Here is a 24,461-nt window from a genome sequence, read left to right on the forward strand (position 1 = left end):
ACACACATCTGGTTTGTGTTGAGTGTTTAGAACACTGGGTAAAATTCCATTGGAAGAGACCTTTCACCCATTTATGTTGATAGAGCTGAGAGAAGGGGGTCAAGTGGTCAAACAGAGCAGCTGACATTACAGTCTCCCACTCACACACACACACACACACACACACACATACACACACACACACCTGTAATCAACAGGGTCTACTGATCAAACAGTTACAGGTTCTATTATTACTACCTGAGCCAGATCTCAGACACACACACACAATGATAAAGGTCCATAGACATCTGCTGATGCCATCTCTGTTGGACAGTTGTTTTTACTGAGTCACTTCAACAGTGTTACAATCAAAGAAAAACTATACCATTTTACAGTTACAACTATAGTCTTGTCCATATCCTTTTTTATATTTAAAGAAAATACATATTTTGATAATGATGGAAACATTGTCATATCTTCTAATCATGTATTATATGAGTGTTAATATTATATGAGTATTTATATTAGTATTGTCATGGGCGTCGTAAGGATAGGACCAAGGCACAGCGGGTAAAGTGCTCATCTTCTTAATTTATTAGAATTAACACTTCAACAAAAGACAAAACAGTCCCATAAGGTGCACAGACTATACAGGAAATAACCACCCAAGTATTTGTATTATATTACTTTTTATATTATATGAGTATTTATATTATATTAGTATTTGTATTATATGAGTATTTATATCATATTATTATTATTGTTATTATTATAACAAGTGACCACAAAGCACATGCATCCAAAACAATATGTGTTTAAGGGTGAAATGTGATAAATTTAGGAATGATCTTGTTTTTATCTTTGGCCAAAACCACAATGCCCCAGCACTGAACCACGCATGTTTGGACTATCTGGCTTGATTCCAGAAAGTTAGCTATGTGAAACTAGTCTCATGGGGACTGCTGATTCACCACATGACATTGTTGAGTTTTAGTTCAATCTGTCTTCCCATCAAGAATAAACAAGTTACAAGTTTCAAGTTTCAAAGTTGATTCGACACATGCACCGGATTCAACAGGTGTAAAACAGTAGAGTGGAAGTATTTCCCAACAGTTCAGTAATATCATTAAAGTGACTGGTAGCAGGATATACATGTAAACAGGGCTGAAAAGTGACTGGTAGCAGGATATACATGTAAACAAGGCTGAAAAGTGACTGGTAGCAGGATATACATGTAAACAGGGCTGAAAAGTGACTGGTAGCAGGATATACATGTAAACAAGGCTGAAAAGTGACTGGTAGCAGGATATACATGTAAACAAGGCTGAAAAGTGACTGGTAGCAGGATATACATGTAAACAAGGCTGAAAAGTGACTGGTAGCAGGATATACATGTAAACAAGGCTGAAAAGTGACTGGTAGCAGGATATACATGTAAACAAGGCTGAAAAGTGACTGGTAGCAGGATATACATGTAAACAGGGCTGAAATGTGACTGGTTGTCAGGGTTTTCGCTGCTGGTCATTCGAGTCAAGTGCAGGAGAGCAGAGAATAGGTGATCAGGCGTCTTTATTAGCCAAGCAACAAACAGAGGGGCGCAAACAGCTACAACTCAAGCCAACCGGTAAAAGTCACAAGCGCAAAATACCGTCAATAATAGAACAATAAGGTTCACCAATAATTCCCCAAATAGGGTACAGGCAATGCCCAGGGTGAAAAACCAGACTAGCGCGATACAACAAACACAAAACAAAAACAATTCCACACAAAGACATGGGGGGAACAGAGGAAAATATATATGCAGTGTGATTAGGGAATGTAAACCAGGTGTGCGGGGAACAAGACAAAACAAATGGAACAATGAAAAAAGGAGCGCTGATGGCTAGAAAGTCGGTGACGTCGACTGCCGAACGCCGCCCGAGCAAGCAGGGGAACCGACTTCGGTGGAAGCCGTGACACTGGTAGCAGGATATACACGTAAATAGAGCTGAAAATTGACTGGTAGCAGGATATACATGTAAACATGGCTGAAAAGTGACTGGTATCAGGATATACATGTAAACAGAGCTGAAAAGTGACTGGTAGCAGGATATACATGTAAACAGGGTTGAAAAGTGACTGGTAGCAGGATATACACGTAAACAGGGCTGAAAAGTGACTGGTAACAGGATAAATAGATAAATACTAACATTAATGGCAATCAATAACCAATGAACAGCAGCGTAATGGTAGTAATACATCTAATCAATAATCATTTTAGGTGTGTAGTTGTTAGCCATTTAACAGTCTTATAGCCAGGGGGTAGAAGCTGTTTAGGACTCTGTTGGTCTGGGCCTTGATGCACTGGTACCGTCTGCCAGACGTGAGCATGGAGAACAGCCCATGTCTCGGGTGGCTGGAGTCTTTGATCATTTTTCGGGCTTTTCTCAGACAGATAGTGTACGTCCTGGATGGCTGGGAGCTCGCCCCCAGTGATGCGTTGGGCCGTCTGCACCACCCTCTGTAGGGCCTTCCGGTTGAGGGCGGTGCAGTTGCCATACCAGACGGTTCTACAACCAGTTAGAATGCTCTCGATGGTGCAGCTGTAAAAGTTCCTTGTGATCTGAGGGGCCATGCCAAATCCTTTCAGCCTCCTGAGGGAGAAGAGGCACTGCAGTGCCTTCTTCACAACTGTGCTGGTGTGAAGGGAGCATGTTAAGTCCTCAGTGATGTGGACAAAGAGGAACTTGAAGCTCTTGACCCTGTCCACTACAGCCCTGTTGATGTGGGTGACCCCCTGTTTCCTATAGTCCACGAACAACTCCTTGGTATTGCTGATGTTGAGGGAGAGGTTGTTGTCCTGGCAGCGTGTCCTGAGGGTCAGTGTGGCGGAGGTGTTGTCACCTACCCTGACCCCGAGGGTGGCCCGTCAGGAATTCCAGGAGCCAGTTGCAGAGGGAGGTGTTCAGTCCCAGGGACCCAAGTTTGGTGATGAGGGCACTATGGTGTTGAACACTAAGCTGTTGTCGATTACCACCCAGGTGGGAGAGGGCAGTGTGGAGTACACCTGAAATTGCATCGTCTGTAGATCTGTTGAGGCGGTATGCAAATTGGAGTGGGTCTCTAGGGTGACTGGGATGATGGAGGTGATGTGTCCCATGACCAGCCTTTCAAAGCACTTTATGATTACAAACAATGCCATTAACAATGATCAAATAGTTGCTTTGCTTTAAGCCACAAACATCTAGTTCATGGAGTTCCACCTAAAAACACAACCACCCACACCCATACACAAACACATACACACACACACACACACACACACACACACACACACACACACACACACACACACACACACACACACATATATATATATATACATGCACACACAAATACTTAAATATTAGCTAAAATAAATATAAAGAGAGGACATCAAACTATTGCTAAAGAGTAGTACCACTCCAGTGACTTTGCTGATAAATACTTTGTTGAGGGAAAATGTACATGATACGATTGTGATGTGTTGTTGTCTCACCTAGCCACACTACATGACCAAAAGTATGTGGACACTTGTTCGAAGAACATCTCATTCCAAAATCATGGGCATTAATATGGAGTTGGTCCCCCCTTTGCTGCTATTACAGACTCCACTCTTCTGGGAAGGCTTTCCACTAGATGTTGGAACATTGCTGTGGAGACTTGCTTCCATTCAGCCACAAGAGTATTAGTGAGGTCAGACACTGATGTTGGGAGATTATACCTGGCTCACAGTCGGCGTTCTAATTCATCCCAACTGTGTTCGATGGGGTTGAGCTCAGGTCTCTGTGCAGGCCAGTCAAGTTCTTCCACGCCGATCTCGACAAACCATTTCTGTATGGAACTCGCTTTGTGCGGGATCCTGAGTGGCGCAGAGGTCTAAGGCATTGCAACGCAGTGCTAGAGGCTTCACTACAGACCCGGGTTTGATCCCGGGTTGTATCACAACCGGCCGTGATCTGGAGTCCCATAGGGCGGCACACAATTGGCCCAGCGTCGTCCGGGTTAGGGGAGGGTTTGGCCGGGGTAGGCCGTCATTGTAAATAAGAATTTGATCTTAACTGACTTGCCTAGTTAAATAAAGGTTAAATAAATAAATAAATACAAAAATTGTGCACAGGGGCAGTGTCATGCTGAAACAGGAAAGGGCCTTCCCCAAACTGTTGCCACAAAGTTGGAAGTCTAGAATGTCATTGTATGCTGTAGCGTTAAGATTTCCCTTCAATGGAACTAAGGGGCCTAGCCCGAACCATGAAAAACAGCCCAGACCATTTTTCCTCCACCAAACTTTACAATTGGCAATATGCATTGGGGCAGGTAGCGTTTTCCTGGCATCCGCCAAACCCAGATTCGTCCGTCAGACTGCCAGATGGTGAAGCATGATTCAGCACTCCAGAGAACGCATTTCCACTGGTCCAGAGTCCAATGGCGGTGAGCTTTACACCACTCCAGCCGATGTTTGGCATTGCAAATGGTTTCTTAGGCTTGTGTGCGGCTGCTTAGCCATGGAAACCCATTTCATGAAGCTCCCGGCGAAGTTGTTGTGTTGAAATTGCTTCCAGAGGCAGTTTGGAACTTGGCAGTGTGTTGCAACCGAGGACAGACAATTTTTACGCGTTACATGCTTCAGCACTTGGCAGTCCCATTCTGTGAGCTTGTGCGGCCTACCACTTCGCGGCTGAGCTGTTGTTGCTCCTAGACGTTTCCACTTCACAATAACAGCACTTACAATTGACCGTGGCAGCTCTAGCAGGGCAGAAATTTGATGAACTGACTTATTGGAAAGGTGGCATCCTATGACGGTGCCACGTTGAAAGCCACTGAGCTCCTCAGTAAGGCCATTCTACTGCCAATGTTTGTCTATGGAGATTGCATGGCTGTGTGCTCGATTTTATACACCTGTCAGCAACGGTGTGGCTGAAATAGCCGAATCCACTAATTTGAATGGATGTCCACATACTTTTGTATATATAGTGTATCTTAAGATGAATGCACTAATTGTAAGTCCCTCTGAATAAGAGCATCTGCTAAATAACAAAAATGTAAATGTAAAACGTGAGTAAATATAAAGAAAACAGGGAAGCAGTAAGTAAGAACAATCTTTTATTTGTGTTTTCGGGAAAGTTCGACTACATCCCCATTGCCAGCACTGAGTGGGCTGGAACAGTGGACACCACTGGTGCAGATGGGTAGTTGTAGTTCAATAAAAGTCACTATAAGAGCTATCATCATCCACGTCAGGGAGATCAGGAACAACATCCAGTTGGGAGAGCATACGTACAATCACTGAGGTGAAAATAGGCTGCAGAAAACCAAGAGGAAAACTGTGGCTAGCGTGCATAGTCCATACACAACTAGAGAACTGAACAGACGTGTACAGTCAGAAGTGCATGGGATTCTACCGCTGTCGTTCTCCAGGTATGAGATGAGCCAGCGAGATTGTGGAATCCATGATCAACAGAGAAACCAAGATGGCCGCCTTCCTCTGGGAACTGTTTCAGAGAAGTCCGGATAGAAACTGTCCGTTTGGGGTTATGAACAAACCAGCGGCCCTCGAGGGACCAAAACAGGATATACATGGTGCAGGGCAGGAAGTGACATAAAAACAAGGATGCATGTCTGAATAGTCTCTCTGTGAGGATAGCTTGAGATCAAAGATGCTTCAATACGAAACAAATCATGTTCATCCAAAGAAATAAAATCATTCAATTATATATAACAGCAACAATAAAGGGGGGTAACAATCATCATAATCATAATAATAGTAATGGTAGTTATTTATAACATGGTCGTTGAGGAAAAGAAGCACTATCACTGGGATGACTGGGCCCTTTCTCTCCCCTGGGTTTAGTGAGTCGGTAGTGAAACATGACACTGTGGATACTAAGATGATGCTCAACAACACAGAAATGCCGGAAAACTGACAGAAAGTATCAACAACCTTAATAAATCAACATTTAAAATTTTGGCTTTTTTATTAGTCCCAGAAATCTGAGAATTTAACACCATTCCGATCGATGGGGAGAGTAATAATAGCATCATCTCGAATGATAACCTATTCCCTAGGTATATGGGAGAATAGGGTCACATTTGATATGACACCCAACCACAAACCCCATCTCCTGGAATACATTTGCATATACGCAGTCATACACGCATCTCATCTCTGCAACATTCACACTTAGCATATACCTATGTAAAATACACAAACTGGTATATTCAATATAGACAATATTTATCTTCTACCAATAATAAGAATGCTAACTAAAATCATTAATATAGTACAGTAACACAAGTGTGCTTTTTCCTGGGTAGTTGGTGGACTATTTAGGAGGGTGTGAAGACATTGTGGTATTATGTATACAATCTACAACCACAGAGACCGGTTGTTAGGATTGGTTAAAGGTAAAAGTAGCCTTTTCGTGATTGGTTGTAAGCGACATTAACCGTGTTGGGATTGGATCAATTCAATATAAAAAACATAGGAAGGAAGAAAACATCACAATGCAGAGAGAAGATCAAAACGGTCCACTGTAACCAGAACAACTAAAAAATCCTACCAACCCAGCTTGGGCAAGATATTCTACATCAGTTAGAACTGACAGCAATCTAAAAGGACAAAAAGTGACAGAAAGAGAGCGAGAGATGGCCAAGGGCTCAGCAATATGAGTTCATAGTATACATAATAAAAACTAACAGTCGCCCCATCCATTAACTGTAGTGTGATTGAATGCCCTGCTAGTCTTGGGGTCACATAATATTCTCTATATTCTCTATATGACAGAGGAGATAGTGCAGCTATAATCAAATGTAAGAGCTGTTGCACCAAAGCTCTGACATCTAGACAACTACTAAACAGTCCAAACTGTTAGTAAAGGTTGCAAAAGTTGTAACAATATCAAGGACTTGTTATTTACAAACACAGGACAAGTGCTGAAGATTGTGCTGGGTTAATAGTGTTTCTCCCATTTCTCTCTCGCTCTCTCTCTTTCACTTTCCTACCATTTCAGCCCAAACCCCATCAGTTAGAAACACAACAAAGAAAACAAATTGAGTGCTGTAAAATCCACAAAGAAATGTTGAACTGTACAATTTTAAAATCATTTTGCTCTCTATTTTACAGTTTAAAATGGCCGCCTCGCCTCCTAGTCCCTGACTCTGAATCCTGTCTTAAAATCCCTGTCTAACACCTCTAAAATAGCATCTCCGTTATCAATCTACTTTAAAAAGATATTTTGTCATAGCCCTCCATCGCTCTATATCTTACATCTTTCCCATTCATATAGAAAATATACAAAAATTATTTCCAAAATTTGCTCCCCCTCTAGTCTTAATATAAAAATATACAATTCTCCGATATCAAAATCCTCAAAGTCACGTCTTCTCTTCTTTTGTCTAAAGGGGCAACAGTCCTCCGGATTATGTAATCTCTCTGTCCCTAACCTTTAACCCTGCCCACTCTGACATCATCAAAATGTGACACCTGAGCTTCTTTATATCACCCTTCTCATCGTCTCATACATTCATCATCATCATCATCGTTATCATCATCATGTCACCCCATTCCACCCATCAGTTCCTTCTCTTTCTCCTCCTCTTCTTCACTGGTCTCCATGGCGATTCTCATATTTGTTGAGAATGTTGCGGCAGCGACCGAGCTCCTTCCTCATGTCAGCCACTTCCTGTCTGAGTGCCTGGTTCTCTCTCTCCAGGAAGGCGGCACGGACCGAGATCTGGTTTTCCTTCAAGCGCCGCGCGTCACGAGAACGCTTGGCTGCCTCGTTGTTCTTACACCGCCGGGACCAGTACTTATCATCCTGAAAGAGGAAGACACCGTTAGATATAGAGCTACTGACATTACCTTGTAGAGAATGATCTGACCCTGGACCAGAGGTTAGGGACAACTTCTACCAACTCTTAATACTTCTACCTACTCTCTGACTACCAACCTTGAGGTCTGCTGGCACCAGCATCTTGCGGGCCTTCTTGATCATGGGTTGTGGTTTGAGTTCGTCCTCGCTGAAGCGGTGTCTGCGGGGGTCGAAGGCGTCCTGGCCGGGCACGCTGGACAGAGCCACGTCGGCCGCGTCGGGTTCAAAGCCACCCATCACGTCTGGACCGTTGGATGTGGGCGTCATGAGAGGAGTGCAGGACGAAGAGGAGACAGAGGAACCAGGCGAGCCACAGTCGTCGTTCATGCTCGATTGACTGCCTCCTGAAAGAGAGAGAATCGGTTGTTATTTTCTTATTAAACCTTTATATGAACCAGGAGATTCCATGTAGATACATTATGACTCACTGACCTCTCAGGTCCATCAGAAAGCAATAACACACAGCATTTATCTTCAAGTCAAAATATGTAAAGTAAAAGAGCTGTAGAGCTGTTAGGCTGCAGTTACATAACATGTCCACCAGGTGGTGGAAGGGAGCTACTTTCTGCTCTGAAAAACTAATAAACAGGAACGTTTTTCTCCCTGCTTTCAAGTGTGAATTCTACAGCCCAATGTCTTTCCCACTATTGTGAGCGTGCATTTCACTTCAATATGAATCAATTATCATGGAGAAATTGAACTCAAATGGCAACTTTACATATGCAAGAGCACTTTTCTCAAGTTATCTTGTGTATAAACGTTCAATATCACCCTTTTAGTCAGAGTATATATTTCAATCCTGGTTTAATATTATCATCAACATGCCCGGACTCCTATAAAGCTGGTTTTGACAGTTTTCTTGAAATGTTTCTAAAACTGTTATACAACCGTCACCCCACCCCTTGAAATCAGTTCCCTATGTTCTATAAAGCTCACTCACCCCCTTTAGGGCCTAATGCACATAACACCTTGACATTCCTATCATTAAGACTCCAAACAGCCTTTTCCTCTTCCTATTCCTCCTCTATGAGAACACAATCAGAACACAGCCTACACTACATCCACCTCGAGTTAAATCAATGGTCTGGTGTCTGAATGAAAACTTAAATCAGATCATTACAAATATGTTCTCCCGTCTTGCCTCATAATTTGTGTTACACTGTAACGACTATGTAGCAAACACATCATCCAACCCATAATATCAATTTTGGCTTCGTCAATGTTTCTTTTACATAAATATCCGATTTGTCTTGTAAATGTGAATGTGTCGTATTTAAATCATGTCTAAACTGTCTAAAGTGTATTATTGTGACATTGGAATACAACAGAAATGCAGCTAAAAAACAACCAGTTTATGAAGGGTTAAATACAATGTCTACTGACAGTCCCTATCTACTGTACAGCACCACATCTTAATCATTACTATCTCTGTAAATCTCTCTCTTCTGCATTCAAACATTCCATTGGAACTTCAGTATCAGCAGGCAATGGGAACCTCTTCCTCCCCCCTCCCTCCCTCGCTCTCCCTCACTCTCCCTCCCACCCTCGCGTGCCTCTCTGCTCCTCCCAGTCCTCCGCTTGGCCCTGCCTCTCGTTCTCTTGCTCCAGTGCTCACAGCCTCTGCACGTGAAGGGACACTGCACGTGCACATTGCTGTAGCGTGTGAGGTGAGGAGAGATTTAAAGACACGCGATCACAAACACTCACTACACACACCTACTTCCTCGCCCTCCCCTCCTTATCTCTGTCTCGATCTCCCTATGTACAGTAAGACCTTAGTGCTCAGTAAATGGCTGGTTGGACCTGAATTGAACATAAACCGACCAAACCAAACCCCTTTGTCAGCGCTGTGAGATCCATAGTTAAATGTCTCCTCTGTCTCTTTCTCTCAGGCAGCCTAAATGTTAAACATAGCTCAGTGTGAAGGGTAGTTTGTAGCCTACAGGAAATTCCTGTTGTTGCTTTCTCAACCCCTCCTTGTTGTTCCCTCTCTGTCAAGTTAACTCAGCGTTAAGGGATTCCATTTGGCTTCACAGAAAATGATGCTTGGTCACCATAGGAGAGGTCAATATGAGTACTGAGGACAACTTAAACAGCTGAATCACATGAAGACTTTGTGCAGACTCTACTACAGCCTTCTCTTTAAGGACATAGCCGTCCTGTATTGATACAGGGTCACCATGGTATCTGCCATGTCACTGATCCTCCATTTTAGTCCTTCATCTAGTTGCCACTTCACAAGGCCAAAACAACATGGCACCATAATCCTTGCTTCATTTGGCCAAACTGGACCAATGAATACATTGTCGATGCCATGTAAACAACGATACACTGCGATACATTCACCAACCACCCACCACCCTTACAATCCCTTTCCATAGAATCACCATAAACCATCTCAATCTCCCCCCTCTCCCCATGTTCCTATTGAAGATGTGTACATTAAACAGATGTACACTGTTCCATATTGTATCCATGGGATAAAATCATCATAGAAATCCCTGCATGTTGCCCTCCCCTCCTCCAACACCCGGTTTGTGTAACTCACCATAGTCAAGTCCTCCCTGCATGTTGGACTGGGCCACCTCCAGGCCGATGAGCGACGGGGAAGATGAGGATGACGAGGAGGAGGCTGAAGAGCAGGGTGGGGGCGATGAGGGGGGGCACTGGGAACTCTGATTGGGCACCGCCGACTGGGAACTCTGGGATGGGATCTGGGCTGTACTGGAACTGTTTTGGCCGTGGACACCGCCCATGCCGTTCTCTGTGAGGAATTCCTCCAGGTCCATGTACTGCAGCTGGAAGAGGCCTCCTTCCACTGGCAGGGTCCTCTCCCACAAGAGGGGTCCCAGGAACGCAGACTGGTTAAATCCTCCACCTGATCCTCCACCTCCTCCTCCGCTGCCACAGCCGTTACTGTTACTGCTGCTCACCCCGCTGCTGCCGGTACGCATGTTGCAGCCGCCGTTCCCGCCACCCAAGGAGTCCTCATCCATGTCTGTGATGGTTCTGTCTTTGTCTGTGATGGTGGGAGAGAGACAAAATGGAGGTTATTGGTTAGTAAAGGATGGACAGGGGTTGGAACTCTCAAGAGTTGTTGTTGTCACATCAAATGTTTGACCCTTGGTGCTGCCAGAGGTGGGTTTGGGATTATAAAAAAATACAAAGTGTTATGGTATCCCACTAGATACACTCCCTCAAGTCTGGTTCCTCACAAGGTTTCTTCCATCTACACTCTTTGCTTTTTACTTTTTGGGGAGAATTTATTAGGGTCATATGACAGGATATAATTATCTTATGTCCAAAGCTGTAGGCGTTCTTGTAAATCTATTTAATTTAATTCAGTGAGACAAGAGGGTGCTATGGCCCAAGCCTCATAGCTGTTGAGGTCCAGAGGCACAATTATCCTATAGATGCGTCAACTCTACAGATACTGAGAGATAGATGATATCTGTGGAATGGTGTGACAGTTGGATGCATCAGCTGCACTGCTATGCGCACAAACACCACTGAATGCTTCAGTCAGACCGTAACAGATGGTCATACAAGAAACTGCACAAGAATCAAAATCAGAATGCTGGATGAAAAGCAATATGATTTTTACTACATGTATGCATGTCTATGTCTATATTTGGTGAGACAAATGAATTTGTGAATATAGGCATCCATACCACAGGCCTCGCTAGTACTGTTTAGCATGTCAGATATTATACCAAAAGATGTCATCTTAATCTGCATGCTAATCTAAAACTATGCCAGGGGATTGGAGGGGCGGAGATTATAATCCATATGAGAACATCATGCTCAGCTCACAGCAGAGTGCAACATGGGATGGCACCATCATTCTATTGGACATTTGGGGGTCATAATTGGACAGTGAGTGACCTTTGTGTTTGGATAAAAGTGTTTGTTATGCTTAATGACCATGTAATAACATAATGGCATATTGGTTTCCTTACCCTGTAAACTGTCTATGGATAATGTATGACAGTAGTTCATGCTTTGGTTTAGTTTCCCTGGCACTGTTTCCACATGCTAACGTTTTAGCATTTGTGGCACAAATCCTATTCAAGTCATGGGACCGATATTAGCATGTCCAAATCATCCAAAAGTATCTCAAGTTGATTGTGAAGCTCAACAAAGTCACTTATAGATGATTTGAACATGATTTCTATCCCATAATTTCCTTTCTGGTTTACTGCTCTATACTATAGGAGTGGTTGGATTCGATTAACATTTTCCAAAGAGCATTTGATCCTACAGTCTTAGAAACAAGGGTTCCAAAAGGGTTATTTGACTGTCCCAATGGGAGAACCTGTTTTGGTTCCAGGTAGAACCCATGTTGGTTGCAGGTAGAACCCTTTTGGGTTCCATGCAGAACCCTCTACATTGAACCCAAAAGGGTTCTACCTGGAACCAAAAATAGTTATTAAGAGGGTTCTCCTATGGGGACAGCCGAAGTACCCTTTTAGGTTCTAGATAGCACCTTTTTTTCTAAGAGTGTAAGTTCTGTTCTGAGACAAAGTTTCCTATTGTGGTCCTGACCTGTATTATCAGAAGTAAAAATACAAACTGACCATGAATCAGTTTTAAAGGACAACTTTCACCTCCATGTATATCCTATGGTGTGTGTTGGCTGCAGAATGTCAATCATGAATCATTATTCAGAGCTGAGTTCTGTACTGAAGAACCACACCAGTATACCATCTCTGTTTTGTTTCCAAACAACAAGTCAGACAGTGGTGCATGTGTCATGCCATGTGCATGTGACAATGGCAGGACCAGATATTAAGTTATGCTGGTGAGCACAGCTGTCTTCACTGTACTGTACTCAATTGTCAGGTAGACAATGGAGACTGGTAGATATGATTTCAATGAATGTCAGTTACAAAATATGCTAAATAACAGAAAAACAACATTGGCATGCAGTGTCTGTTCTCATAAGTGCTGCAAACTCCATCAGCAACATTGTTGCACTGTAGAACCTTCAGTGGTAACAGCATGATAACAATGTAACAATCAAATGAAATCAAAGTTATCTTCTCACCTTTAACGTCGCAGCAGTCTTTGAGACTTGCACGGTCTCCCTTCATCGGATGCTGCAGGAGGGATTTCAAACTAGCCATGGAGTTGAGGTGTCCACCGCTGATGGAGCCACCAGACTGGTTGCAATTCCCGAACTGCGGGCTAGCGCCGGCTGGGAGGTCCGGGGTCAGGAGCTGGGTGAGCTGCCTGGACATAGTTGGCCGGACCTGGTTGTTGATTAGGATCCTGGGGCGCAGGCGGAGTCTAAATGACTGGCAGATTGATCACCGCTATCCAATTAACGAGAATATTGAATTAACATTTATTATAGTTAGAATTGGGTACAAACCAGGTGCAATGAATAGTCTATTTGAAATGACATTACAAACGTGTTGAAATAATATAAAACGCATATGTGGGTGCATATCTCGACAAGATATGAGAACATTTAAGTATGATTCCCAGGCTCAGTATACCTGTGTAGCCTAATAATAACAAGCAATAGTTGCAAAACATGTCTCTTTGATTTGTTTAGAATGTCAATAAACATTTTCTTACCTTTCCCTCTATTTAGGCTATGAAGTGTTCTTATATCCACTGTTGTATCATTATAATAGACAGTATTCCAGTAGATATGGTGCAACACTATATTATTGTAGATCCCCGGTGCAGATCAAGATGTTATTCTCCAATAGAGACCAGTTGTAACCGTCAAACTAATTACTGGTGCCCATGGTCAATACAAAGGTGGACAAAATAAAATCCGAGCTGGAGATCAATAAGTTGTTGTCGAAAAATATCCTGAGTTGATCAACACCCCCCAAAAAATGATGATTCAAATATGATCAAAATGAAACTCGAAGCAAGGAAAAAGAATGTCCTGCTCCACAATGCCAAATGAACAAATAATGAAGAGCGAAAAGCGGAGAAGGCTCTGAGTACGCGCTCTATTTGTCGGGTGACAAGCTGTATTACTTTTTTCTTTAAGCTTTCCTGTCGCTCTATCGTTCTTTCGGGAGGGGGGGGTCCTCTTTTCCCCCGCGTACTTTGTGTAGCCAATGTACTGAAGCACGGGCTTGGATTTGGGCTGCGCGACGGCTGTCCTCTCAGCTGGAACGAACACGGGCAGTTCACGTGACGTCACAACTCATAGGGCAAGGCGCGAGAGAAGGCATGATTGGCTTATTTGTTCAATATGCATGACACAAACACACAACCCCCCTCGTGCCACACCTCGAGGGGGCACGCCAAGCACTTGTTGTTTGTATGCTCATGGACAGACGGACGAAAACAAATGGACAGTTAGCAATCACCCGCCACCGTTATCATCATGACTTTCAGTTAACGTCTTTAAATGGCTCTAGCAACTGAGGGGACCTTGAGACATATCCTCTTATAGAACGTTCATCTAGGCATACAAATTATTGCCCAAATAGAGTGCCAATATGATTATTTCATTAGAATGGCAATGGGCATAGCACCATTCTATGAGAAAGCAACTGAGTGTAGACTACAGTTTTCCCAGTCCGCTTGTAATCCAGAGAAAACGTGAGTGGCTGCCGGGTTTTCAGGCGAAAGGAACACAGCAGCACGTTGCTTCCTAAAAGCAGAATAGCTGTTATAGCGCACATGGCCCAGTCACGAGGAGGTGCAACCCTTATGCATGTTGCTCTAGCTTCGATTGGTTGGAGAAAATAATGTCTCCTCCCCTAGTGAGCGCTTATTGGAAAGAACTAGGCCACCCGCCCCGCCCTACGGATTCCCCCCATGCTACGGCCGCGTGAGACCGATTCAAAGCAGAACAGCGCGAGGTGTCTGCAGTACTGTATTTTAACCCACAGCCAAAGAGCCACAGGAAAAAATTTTTTACTGCTAGTCGGACATCGGAAAAACAATATTTTGACAGATCCCAGGAACAATATACATCCTTATGAGGATATTACTCTGTGTACCACTCACTTGTTTTCTTCACAAATAGGCATAGGCCAACAGCATGAGTATAATTAATGGGGAAACAATTGATACATTGATTTATGATAAACTATCATACATGTGTGTTTACTGCAGAAGTATACTGCAAAACTAACCTTGCATGCCTTCATGCCTGACCTATTCATGATAATGAATCGGTTAGAACAATTTGAGAACGTTTGAGAGAGCATAGAACAGGCCTACAGAAGAGGTAGTTGGAATATAGAAAAGACAGACAATGACCTTAAATTACATTCACATTGTCTAAAAATTGTTTTCTTTTTTAAATCATAATCAATTTTGCTTTAAGCTATAGTAGGCTATATATTTTCTCTGTATACTCTTGTTATTGTGGCAGCACCATCTCACCAGGTCAAATTCCTGTTACATGTAAATGTACTTAGTGAACAAAGGTGACTGATTTGATAGGTAGGCTATAATATGCTTCTTCGGTTGTAGTCCTACATGACATGTGGAAAATGCACTAACACATGAACAGACCATGCTATCTAGAAATTAAAATGATAGCATTTCATGTTTCTTAGTGATTGATGTTTAGTAGTATTTGGTGTTGAAACAGAGGGAATAAGCATAATGAAGTGAAATGTGCATATCCCTCTATAGCAGTTAGTGTGACAGTGCTGCTGCCACCTAAAAAAATACTAAAGTCAAACCAGAACAACAGACCACAGCTGTCATATTTCATTAAGGTGAACTCTAATACTGTAGTCTACATTACAATAGCCTATATTCACACAAACTAACAGAACTAGGTCAGTAGGGCAGCCATAACTGCCTTGCAATTCTGGATGTAGACTATGTATGTTTGTATGTACGCATTTATGTTGATGTTCTATCTGTGTCGTACACAAATAGATTTATCTCACACTCGCATGAGTCTGCAAACACACACACACTTGTACACACTCGGTCACTCAGTCACTCACATGCACGCACGGCTCAGAGACGAGCACTCACTGACACACACAGCTCAGACATGGACACTGCACGTTCCGACTCTTGAATCCACCCCCTATCGGTGTAAAATCCATGTGACTGCCACACTCTACCACACAAGGGCCAGAGTACAGTGAGCAGAAATGAGGTGCCTAATGCCATCTAGTGGATTTAACATAATACTGTAGGCTGTAGATGTCCATTATGTATTTATTTTGGGTGGTTGTGAGTTGTGGCCATTTCAAATTGGGGTCATAGAAAGCAAAGCAAAAAAAAAAGCATTTCTGGTCAAATATACAACATTAATTGGATTGACCTGCCAATAAGTTGGATAACCATAGTTGTGCTAAGTTGAAATGTATTTGTATATCCATAATGACATCCTGAAATCCATCAGGTCCACACAGCTATTTAACTATATCTGGGACAAAACTATTATACTGATTTTGGTATTTGTAACATTTTTCTCATTATAGAGTCAATACCCACATGATTAGTTATCAGTAACTATCCAGTTCTTCATCATTAGCCTTACATGATACATGGACAAAAAACACAGCAGAGAACACTTATGTTTTATTCAATGCTGAAGTATAATCAACAACTATCTTTGTTTTAAGTAAATAAAGTGATAGAAATGTACTTAGAACTATTATTTTTCTTTAGAAGATAAAACAAGGCTTGACAGGGTTATGAACATGATTGCAACTCAGCAAAAAATAGGAGAAGAGGACAGGATAAAATCCAGGTTTGGCAGGTAGACAGATGGAGTTAAACACACATTAATTAATACATGTAATCATAACTGTTTTGCTACTATGAAGGAACAGTAAAAGCTAAATAAAGTACTTTGTGAAAACAGAAACACAGCAGTGATAAGATATTAACACAATATACGTTACAGTGAGCTTTTTTCATCCTGTCTTGATCTCAATATCTTGGTATAAAAGCTACAATTGTTTCCACAGGCATGAAAATTAAATAAAGTGATCATGATTAGCAAGGCTTTTTGTAAGATACACTTTTTTGTCTGGAAGTGGTATTCACTTCAATCTATTAAGATTCTCAAATGTATTTTTAAAGACGTGATTAAATCACCGGGGACATTTTTCAGGACTTTGTTAACTTACGCTTAAAACACGTCCTTTTTGGATGTACTGAATGAATCATCACATAGTGAGTTCACAACCTCCGCAACAAACTGACCAAAAAACACACATGCACCAACAAACAGACTGTCTCTCTACCAACCAGAAGTCTGTGTCCCACCCTCTCCCTACTCCTACTAAATGCACTTTTTACATAAAAAAATTCCCCAAAAGGGCTCTAGGTGAACATCAACAAGACATAGTACACAGCAGAGACAGAGTTATCATACAGCTAGGGGTATAGAAGGGATGCTAGTAAGGCTGAGGGGGTAGAGTTAAATTAGCAGGTCAAATCACCTAAACATGTCTAATAACTGCACAGTGTCAGCCAAGCATAGTGTCAATGCACTTAAGGGTTAATGATCATATGAAAACAGTAATGTCTTTCAACATCCTCCCATACAGTTTGGATGGAAGAATTCCGGGTGATCCTTGGTTGATCTACAGTAGTTCATGTTGTTAAAACACTCGTTCTAACAGTCAGTGAGTTGAGTTGATGAGGTCCAGACAGACACCAGACCAATTCAATCGCCCCCCCCCCAAGGCTTCTGTTTTTTAAAGTCCATCTTCTTCTATGTATAGTCCAAAACTGATAACCTCTACCTTTCCTATCAATGAAAATCTAAACGCCACTACCTTAGAATTCAGCAAGCTCAGTATCTGTACTCTGTAAGCAGGGAGTGCGACATCTCCCCCTGCTCCTCTCTGCTCTTACTCTCCCCCGCCCTCTTGGACAACTTCAGGCTGATAGCGCCACCTCGTGGCAGTCCCTTGGCCCTATGTCGGCAGGTCACCTTGTGCCTGCGGAGGAGGGGGGCGTTCCAGAAGCGAGCAGAGCAGCGTCTGCAGGAGAAGGACCCTCGGGCGCGATGAGTCGCCCGGTGGATGAAGGCTTCCAGGAGCCTGTGAGACTGCTTCCCACACACACCGCAGCACAGACGCTCCTGGGGGGACAGGACTCTCTGGGTGTGTTTAGCTGCCCTGTGGGCTAGCAGGCCGGCCTGGCGGGCGAACATGGCGTGGGGACAGATGGAGCAGGCAAAACGTTTCACTGGGACTTTGAGAGATGACAGGATTTGTATCTTCATCCCTCTTGTTGTGACCAGCTCATACCCTCCCCCTCCCGCTTCCCCCCCTCGTCTAATCTTCAACAGAAGCTTTTTCTTCCTCAGCTGTTTTTGGAAAACAGACCTCCTCTTCCTCTGGTCTTTCCTCCCCTCGTCTCTGACGAAGCCTGAGGACTCCACCGAAAGGTCCCCCCTTCCCTCCCTCCTGTCGGACTTTCTCTTCTTCTTCTTCTTGTGCCTCTTCATGTCATCGTGTGATTGGATGTTCCTGTGGTGTTGTTGCTGGGACTGTGGCTCTGAACGGTGGTGATGATGTGAAGAATGGTGGTGGTGGTGGTGGTGGTGGTGATGGTGGTCGGATGGCAGCTCCGTGAGGGGCTGGAATGGAGCTGTGGTGTGAAGGGTGTGACTACTGGACCCAGCTGGGTAAATGTGCTCCCCTTTCACCCTTGCTGGGGAATGCTGGTGCTGAGGGGGCATGATTGTGGAGTTGGGTGGCAGGGGCTGAGAGTAGGGAGGGACGCTGGAGGCTGAGGAGTGGGCCGTACCAGCATCATAGAAAAGGGGGGAGTAGCCAGCTGGGGGCTGAGGTGGCTGTTGTTGATGACTGTGGGTGACAACACTGTGACTCTGCTGCCCCCCGTGGCCCTCAGTGGAAGGTGCCATCTGAAGGAGGGCGTTGGTGGCTGCCTCGCTCTCTGACGCAGTCCCACTCACTCCACCACCAGCTGCACTGTTTACCCCTGAACCACTGCCGTCCCCTTGTGCGTTGTCAGTGCCGGTGCGGGCCAGGCCGTGCTGTGACAGCCTGTGTCGAGTGAGGCTGTTGGAGTAGGCAAAGGCCTTCCCACACACCTCGCAGCTGAACAGCTTCTCACCTCCGTTCTCATGGACCGTCTGGTGATGAGCCGTCAGGTGGAAGTGATGGCGGAAAGACTTCCAGCATATGGCACAGGTGTAGAGCCTGGGCGGGGGCTGGCTGTTGGAGCCTTGAGGCTTGACATCTTGGGGGTATGAATAATAGGAGGAGGAGCTGTTTCCTTGGTTCTGTTCCCTGTCTTGGCCCACACCACATGATGGGTTTGTGTTGAAGTTGTTGAGGTTCTCCCCTCCTGGTGTTGTGGGGACCTCTTCCAGCTCCCCTTTCTGATGGAGCTTCCCGTGCCTCTTGAGGCTCTGGGAGTAGCCAAACTCTTTCCCACACAGGCTGCACTTGTAGTTCTTCTCCCCAGAGTGAACGGTGTGGTGCTTGGTGAGGTGGAAGGCCTCTCTGAAGTGCTTCCCACATGTACTGCAGCGGTGGGGCTTCTCCCCAGTATGGACACGGTCGTGCCTACGCAGGGTCTCGCGGCGTGCAAACCCCCTGCCGCAAACACTGCACAGATATGGCCGCGGGATGTTGCTCGACTCTCTGGGAGCTCTGGGGGTGTACTGCCTGCGTTTAGGGGGAGCGTTGGGGTCTTTGGGCTTTCTGGGTTTCCGGGGACGTTTTGGTTTGGCAGCAGGGTTCTGTGGATCATTCCCCTGCTGTTGGTTGTGGTTCATATTACCACTCATACCATCCTGGTTCCCTGCTCCTCTATAGGTCTTATCCATCCCAGATGTTGATGAAGGGGACCCCAAGGGGCCTAAGTCCAGCCCCCCCAACAGCCCTCCGATGATATCCCTCCTATCGTCGCCTCTGTTCCCACTGTTCATATCACAGTTGGCGGCAGCTGCGGCGGCGATGGCTGAGATGGCGTTGTTTACAGAGCTGGTGACGTCGTCTTCAGAGTCATCCAGGAGAGAGGACAGGGGGAGGTGCTGCTGGTGGTGATGTTGGGTTTGACTCTGAGGGTGAGGGTGCAGCGTCGGGGCCAATGGTGCCTTCCTCAGCGCCGGGCCCGCCATCCCACTGCCACAGGGGGAGGCTCCAGAGTAACACGGAGACGGGTTACCTTGAGAACGGTGGTCGTCATGGTAGCCTGTGTAACGATTCCGAGAGTAATCAGTGGGGTATTTACCATCTGGCCTGTCCCTGCTGTTAGCATTCCCTCCCCTCTCTGACTGAAACAGACCACCATCACACCCTAGCCTTGACTTCTGACCTCCCTCACCTCCCATGATCACACCCTCTTCATCTTCCTCAGTTTTCCCATAAATCACCCCTCTACTACCCTGGTAATCCCCACCTCCTCCACCTTCTCCTCCGCCACCTCCTCCCATTCTGCCCTCCCCTACAGCTCCTTCCTTGCTGCTGCCCTGTGGTTTTGATGCCCTACCTGGCTTGCCGCATGTGCCAGAGGCAGCATGGTTGAGTAGAGAGGTGCTCTCACGGAAGCATCGACCGCAGGCTGGACAGCGGAAGGGCTTGTCCTGGTGAATCTTCTCGTGTCGCGTCAGCGACTCACGGCGGTTGAAAGCCCGGGAGCAGATGCTGCAGCCATACGGGCGAGCCTCTGAGTGGATGACGCCATGCTGGAGGAGGTGCCCCTTTTTCTTGAAGTGCTTGCCACAATCTGAGCAATTGAAGGTCTTGTCAGGGCTGGGGCAGGAGGATGAGGCCTGGACTGAGTTGGATGATTGTTGGGAGGACAGCGAGTTAGATTGAGAGTTCAGATCCTGGGTGGAGTGTTCCTGGGTGGAGTGTGGGAGACTGGGGTCAGTTAGTGGTTGGATATGAGTCGGGTTTGGGTTAATGCTGGCATTATTGCTAGTACCTGCTGCCGTAGACTCATGCATACGCAGGTGCCTGCGAAGGCTGGAGAGGTGAGTGAAGGTTTTGCCACACTCACCACAGTTATAGAGGGGCTCAGTGTCAGCCTGTGTAGATGCAGATGGCATGGAGCCCATGTTATCAGGTTTGGATAGGTGAGAACCATTAGTAACCAGGACTGATGCTGCAGTGGAGGAGGGGCCAGAGGAAGAGGAGGATGAGACAACTGATGATGATGAGGATGATGATGAAGAGGCCAGGAGGGATGGATCTCCTCCCAAACCTGACATGCCAACCCCTCCGCCCCCCCCCCCAACCAGCCCTGGGGAGGGGTCGTGGCCCAGCCCCCCTGCACTGCTGCTAGCATTGGGGTTCCCACTGCTGTGGCTGCTGCTGCTGTTACTGCCGCCATCTGACTTCCTCTGTGGCAGGTAGCCAGCCATCGCTTTCTTCCTCCTACTGCTGCTGCTTCCGCCCCCACTGCTGTCCCCCTTGCCGTCATCCTTGGAGAGGGACAGATGAAGCGGCAGGGGGAGCGGCAGGCCTGCTTCCTGCTGCATCAGAGAGGCCAGCTGGTTGGAGGAGAGCACTGGGATGCCCTGGAAGTCAAAACCACCCAGGGAAGAGGGCTGGGAGCCTGGGTGGAGGGGGTGGTGAGGGTGGGAGTGCGAGTGGGGGTGGGACAGGGTATGGGGAGGCAGCTGCTGCTGCTGTGGAGGCTGCTGCTGCTGTGGCTGAGCGGTAGAGAGGCCATGCGAATGAGAGGAATGCAGAGCTGGAGGCGGAGCAAGGCCTGAGCTGGATCCCTCACTCTGACCTAAACCTATCCCCAGGTGGTTGTGGGTTCCCTGTTGAACCAGAAACTGCTCTAAGCTAGCGTTAGCAGGCACACCAGAGAGAAAGTACTGATTAGCAGCTAGCATGCAACTGAACTGCTGATGAAGACTCCGTGCATCAGACTGGGCCCCAACCAGCTGGTGTCCCAGAGAGGTGACTGCACTGCTACTGGGGGGATTGTTAGTTACCACTGAACTGGAGGGGGAGGGGGAAGAGGATGAAGGGCCAGGTGATGCTTGGGGGATGCCTGGATGCAGAGGGGGTGGTGGAGGGGGGGCAACTCCCAACCCCCCAGCACCCCCACCACTGCTACCCCCAGAAAAGTGCTCGAAGCGGCCGACCCCAGAATGCAGTTGCTCCTGTGCCAGAGCTGCCTCTGTCGGGTGGAAGGAACGCAGGAACTGTGGGTAGCCCGACACATGGCTTGAGCTGCTGCTACTCATCTTGCTTGACTTGGATCTTGAGCTTTGTGAGGACGAAGAAGGTTGTTGTTGTAGAGGGGGAGGAGGGGCGCTCATTTTGGCGAAAATAGAGGCAGAATCGGAAAAGGCGTTGCTTCTGGCCCCTTGGAGGGACCCAAGGCCTAGCCCAGACAGGAGAGCTCCTGAGGTCTCGGCCTGCTGTTGTTGTTGCTGCTGGAGCTGGTGCTGGTGAAGCTGCACCTGCTGCTGATGCTGTAGCTGTCGTTCTAACCCAAGGCCTTTGAACTGATGGGCCTGGTGTCCGCTTAACATCTCTATTATGTCCAAATTGTATTTTCCAAATTGGAACATCTCCCACTCACTGGCACATGGGGGTGCAGGAGCCACACCTCCAGCACCAGGAGCAGCGACAATGATCCCACCACTGCCGCCAACGGACGAGCTTCGGCCGAGGGATCCTGCAGTGCCACTATTTGACCTGGAACTGCCTGAGTCGCCTCGGCTCGATCCCGAACTCCGCCCGATAACACTGCCGGTCCCCCCTGTTCGCGCACTTCGGCTGCTGCTACTTCCGCCCGATCGCCCACTGCCCCCACTCTCCATCCAACAGGAGAGGGAGCAAGTGTGTGGGGAATGGGGTTATTTAGTGTAAAGTGGGGGGGGGTTCTCAAACGTGAACAGGTCTTACAGTTCTTTTCAACGTGGATACCGTACTCTCTTTTTATCTTGATGGGTTGGTGCCATTTTATTTAGTCTTAAACACCTTGTACAGTTTCATGGGGAGAAAAGGCCTTGTTTTGGTGTGAAATTGTTGTTGGCTGTTGGTCTCTTGGTGTTTTATGGCACAGAACAATCTTTATTAGAGAGCAGTTCAGTCAACAGCTGTTGGTTGGCTGTTTCAGTTACAGTGTTTTCATCCATATCATCATTTCCCTTCATCCACGTCAGTTTATTCACTCATTCTCTGGGAAGAGATGATGTTTTCTTCTCCTCACTGAAAAACAGAGACTACATTAGTCAAAATACATATTTCTATTTGATAAAAACTGTTAAATTGAACAGCTGACATTTGTAAATACACCAACATTTGTACCATTATGATACACCAAAGTATGTAGGATAAAATAAAATTTTCTTTAGCTTAAAATAAATCACACACAACAAAAAAGGTATATAATATATATACACACACAATATATATATATATATATATTAAACAATGTATTTTTTAAATTATTGAAAAGGGATAAAGTAGGTGATGAAAATGTAATCACGAACCTGGAACATCACATTCATAGATGCCACAAAACAAATTACACATGGTTTTGTTAACAATGTGTATATATTTATGTTGTATTATCCAGGGCGCAATTGAAAAAGAGACCTAGGTCTCAAAATGTCGTACCTGTTAAAATAAAGGTTAAATAAAATAAAACTTTGTAATGATATATTTTTTCAAATGTCAGTCTTGCTAAAATTAATAGTTTTCCAAATGTAAGTATAGTATGCTGAATGACTATTTTATTACTAATGTTATTATAATGTATTTATTGTATATTACTAGGGTATTACTACTGCATATAGTTTCGTATGAACTGAGCACTGTGTCACACTTTTTAAGTCCCCCTAACTGTAAATAAAACATTCATTATTATGAATTATTATTGCATGTTTATAAGACGTCGGCGAAATATTGATCACGTTATGGAAAATCTTACCTTTAAATTTTGACAGATGTCAATGAGTCAAAATATGTTCCCCCGACAGCGGAGGGAGATGGATTTTATTTCACAATCGCATCTTTTTGATTGCCTTTCACATTATGTAGATGACCAATCCTGTATGGAGGACAGAAATTCAGAATCAGCAACTGTTATTCAGCCACTGCAAAAATTGCATAATTGCACAATACTAGCTACGGGAACTACTAACTTTGGGTTGCACATTGCTTTGACAAACATTGGGGGTTTTGCAAAGAAGCGCTTACATACAAAACTGACAGCTTTTGGTATAACATTCTGCTATTTAGCTAGCAGATATCGCATGCAACCCATAGAAATACACAACACACACGGTTTGCTATCTATAGCATCAAAAAATATGCATTCAAAAGCCAATGAATGCCTCTTGGCAGAATGAAATACGAAATTGCTTATTTACCTACACATCCAAGTACAAGTTCAGGATGCGGCCTGTCACGCCTTCCTACCATCTAGCTATCATTCGCTTAGCGCTCCATTTCTGCGTACTGTTTTCGACTCGTTAGCCATAGCCATATTCACTGATGCTGAGCGAGGTGAATGCTCGGCTCCCTTTCGCTCGAAATACTCAGTATTTGAGGCTGCAACCTTTTCCTCGCCATTTGACAGCATCAATCCCCATTGGTAATGATGAGTTGGTGATGTTTTTGTCGGCTTAAATGTTTTGGACGGTCGGTTATAATTTTGGGGGGGTAAAAGGGAATGACGTGT

General features: G+C 45.2%; 2 protein-coding genes across 6 annotated transcripts; both read right to left on the minus strand.

Annotated features, from left to right (window-relative positions):
- Positions 1 to 5,087: 5,087 nt before the first annotated feature.
- Positions 5,088 to 14,098, minus strand: LOC106605774 (hepatic leukemia factor). 4 transcript variants are annotated; one of them, XM_014201708.3, is made up of 5 exons: positions 13,452 to 14,098; positions 12,916 to 13,139; positions 10,417 to 10,887; positions 7,932 to 8,212; positions 5,088 to 7,814 (listed from the first exon to the last, which is right to left on the minus strand). In XM_014201708.3, exons 2-5 carry the CDS (start codon positions 13,106 to 13,108, stop codon positions 7,599 to 7,601), a joined length of 1,161 nt encoding a protein of 386 aa, XP_014057183.2. In that variant the 5' UTR covers positions 13,109 to 13,139; positions 13,452 to 14,098; the 3' UTR covers positions 5,088 to 7,598. The 4 variants fall into 4 exon arrangements, with proteins under 4 accessions (XP_014057183.2, XP_014057181.2, XP_014057180.2 ...); XM_014201706.3 differs by having other exon boundaries at positions 12,916 to 13,165; positions 13,452 to 14,097; XM_014201705.3 differs by having other exon boundaries at positions 12,916 to 13,183; positions 13,452 to 14,089.
- A 2,286-nt stretch (positions 14,099 to 16,384) lies between these two features.
- On the minus strand, positions 16,385 to 24,454 carry si:dkeyp-69b9.6 (uncharacterized). 2 transcript variants are annotated; one of them, XM_082975547.1, is made up of 4 exons: positions 24,151 to 24,454; positions 23,709 to 23,828; positions 20,298 to 22,984; positions 16,385 to 20,000 (listed from the first exon to the last, which is right to left on the minus strand). In XM_082975547.1, exons 3-4 carry the CDS (start codon positions 22,591 to 22,593, stop codon positions 17,623 to 17,625), a joined length of 4,674 nt encoding a protein of 1,557 aa, XP_082831673.1. In that variant the 5' UTR covers positions 22,594 to 22,984; positions 23,709 to 23,828; positions 24,151 to 24,454; the 3' UTR covers positions 16,385 to 17,622. The 2 variants fall into 2 exon arrangements, with proteins under 2 accessions (XP_082831673.1, XP_082831672.1); XM_082975546.1 differs by having other exon boundaries at positions 16,385 to 22,984.
- Positions 24,455 to 24,461: the final 7 nt, after the last annotated feature.

The sequence above is a fragment of the Salmo salar genome, chromosome 05 (genome assembly GCF_965601325.2).
Source record: "Salmo salar chromosome 05, fSalSal1, whole genome shotgun sequence".
Classification (NCBI taxonomy): Eukaryota; Metazoa; Chordata; class Actinopteri; order Salmoniformes; family Salmonidae; genus Salmo; species Salmo salar.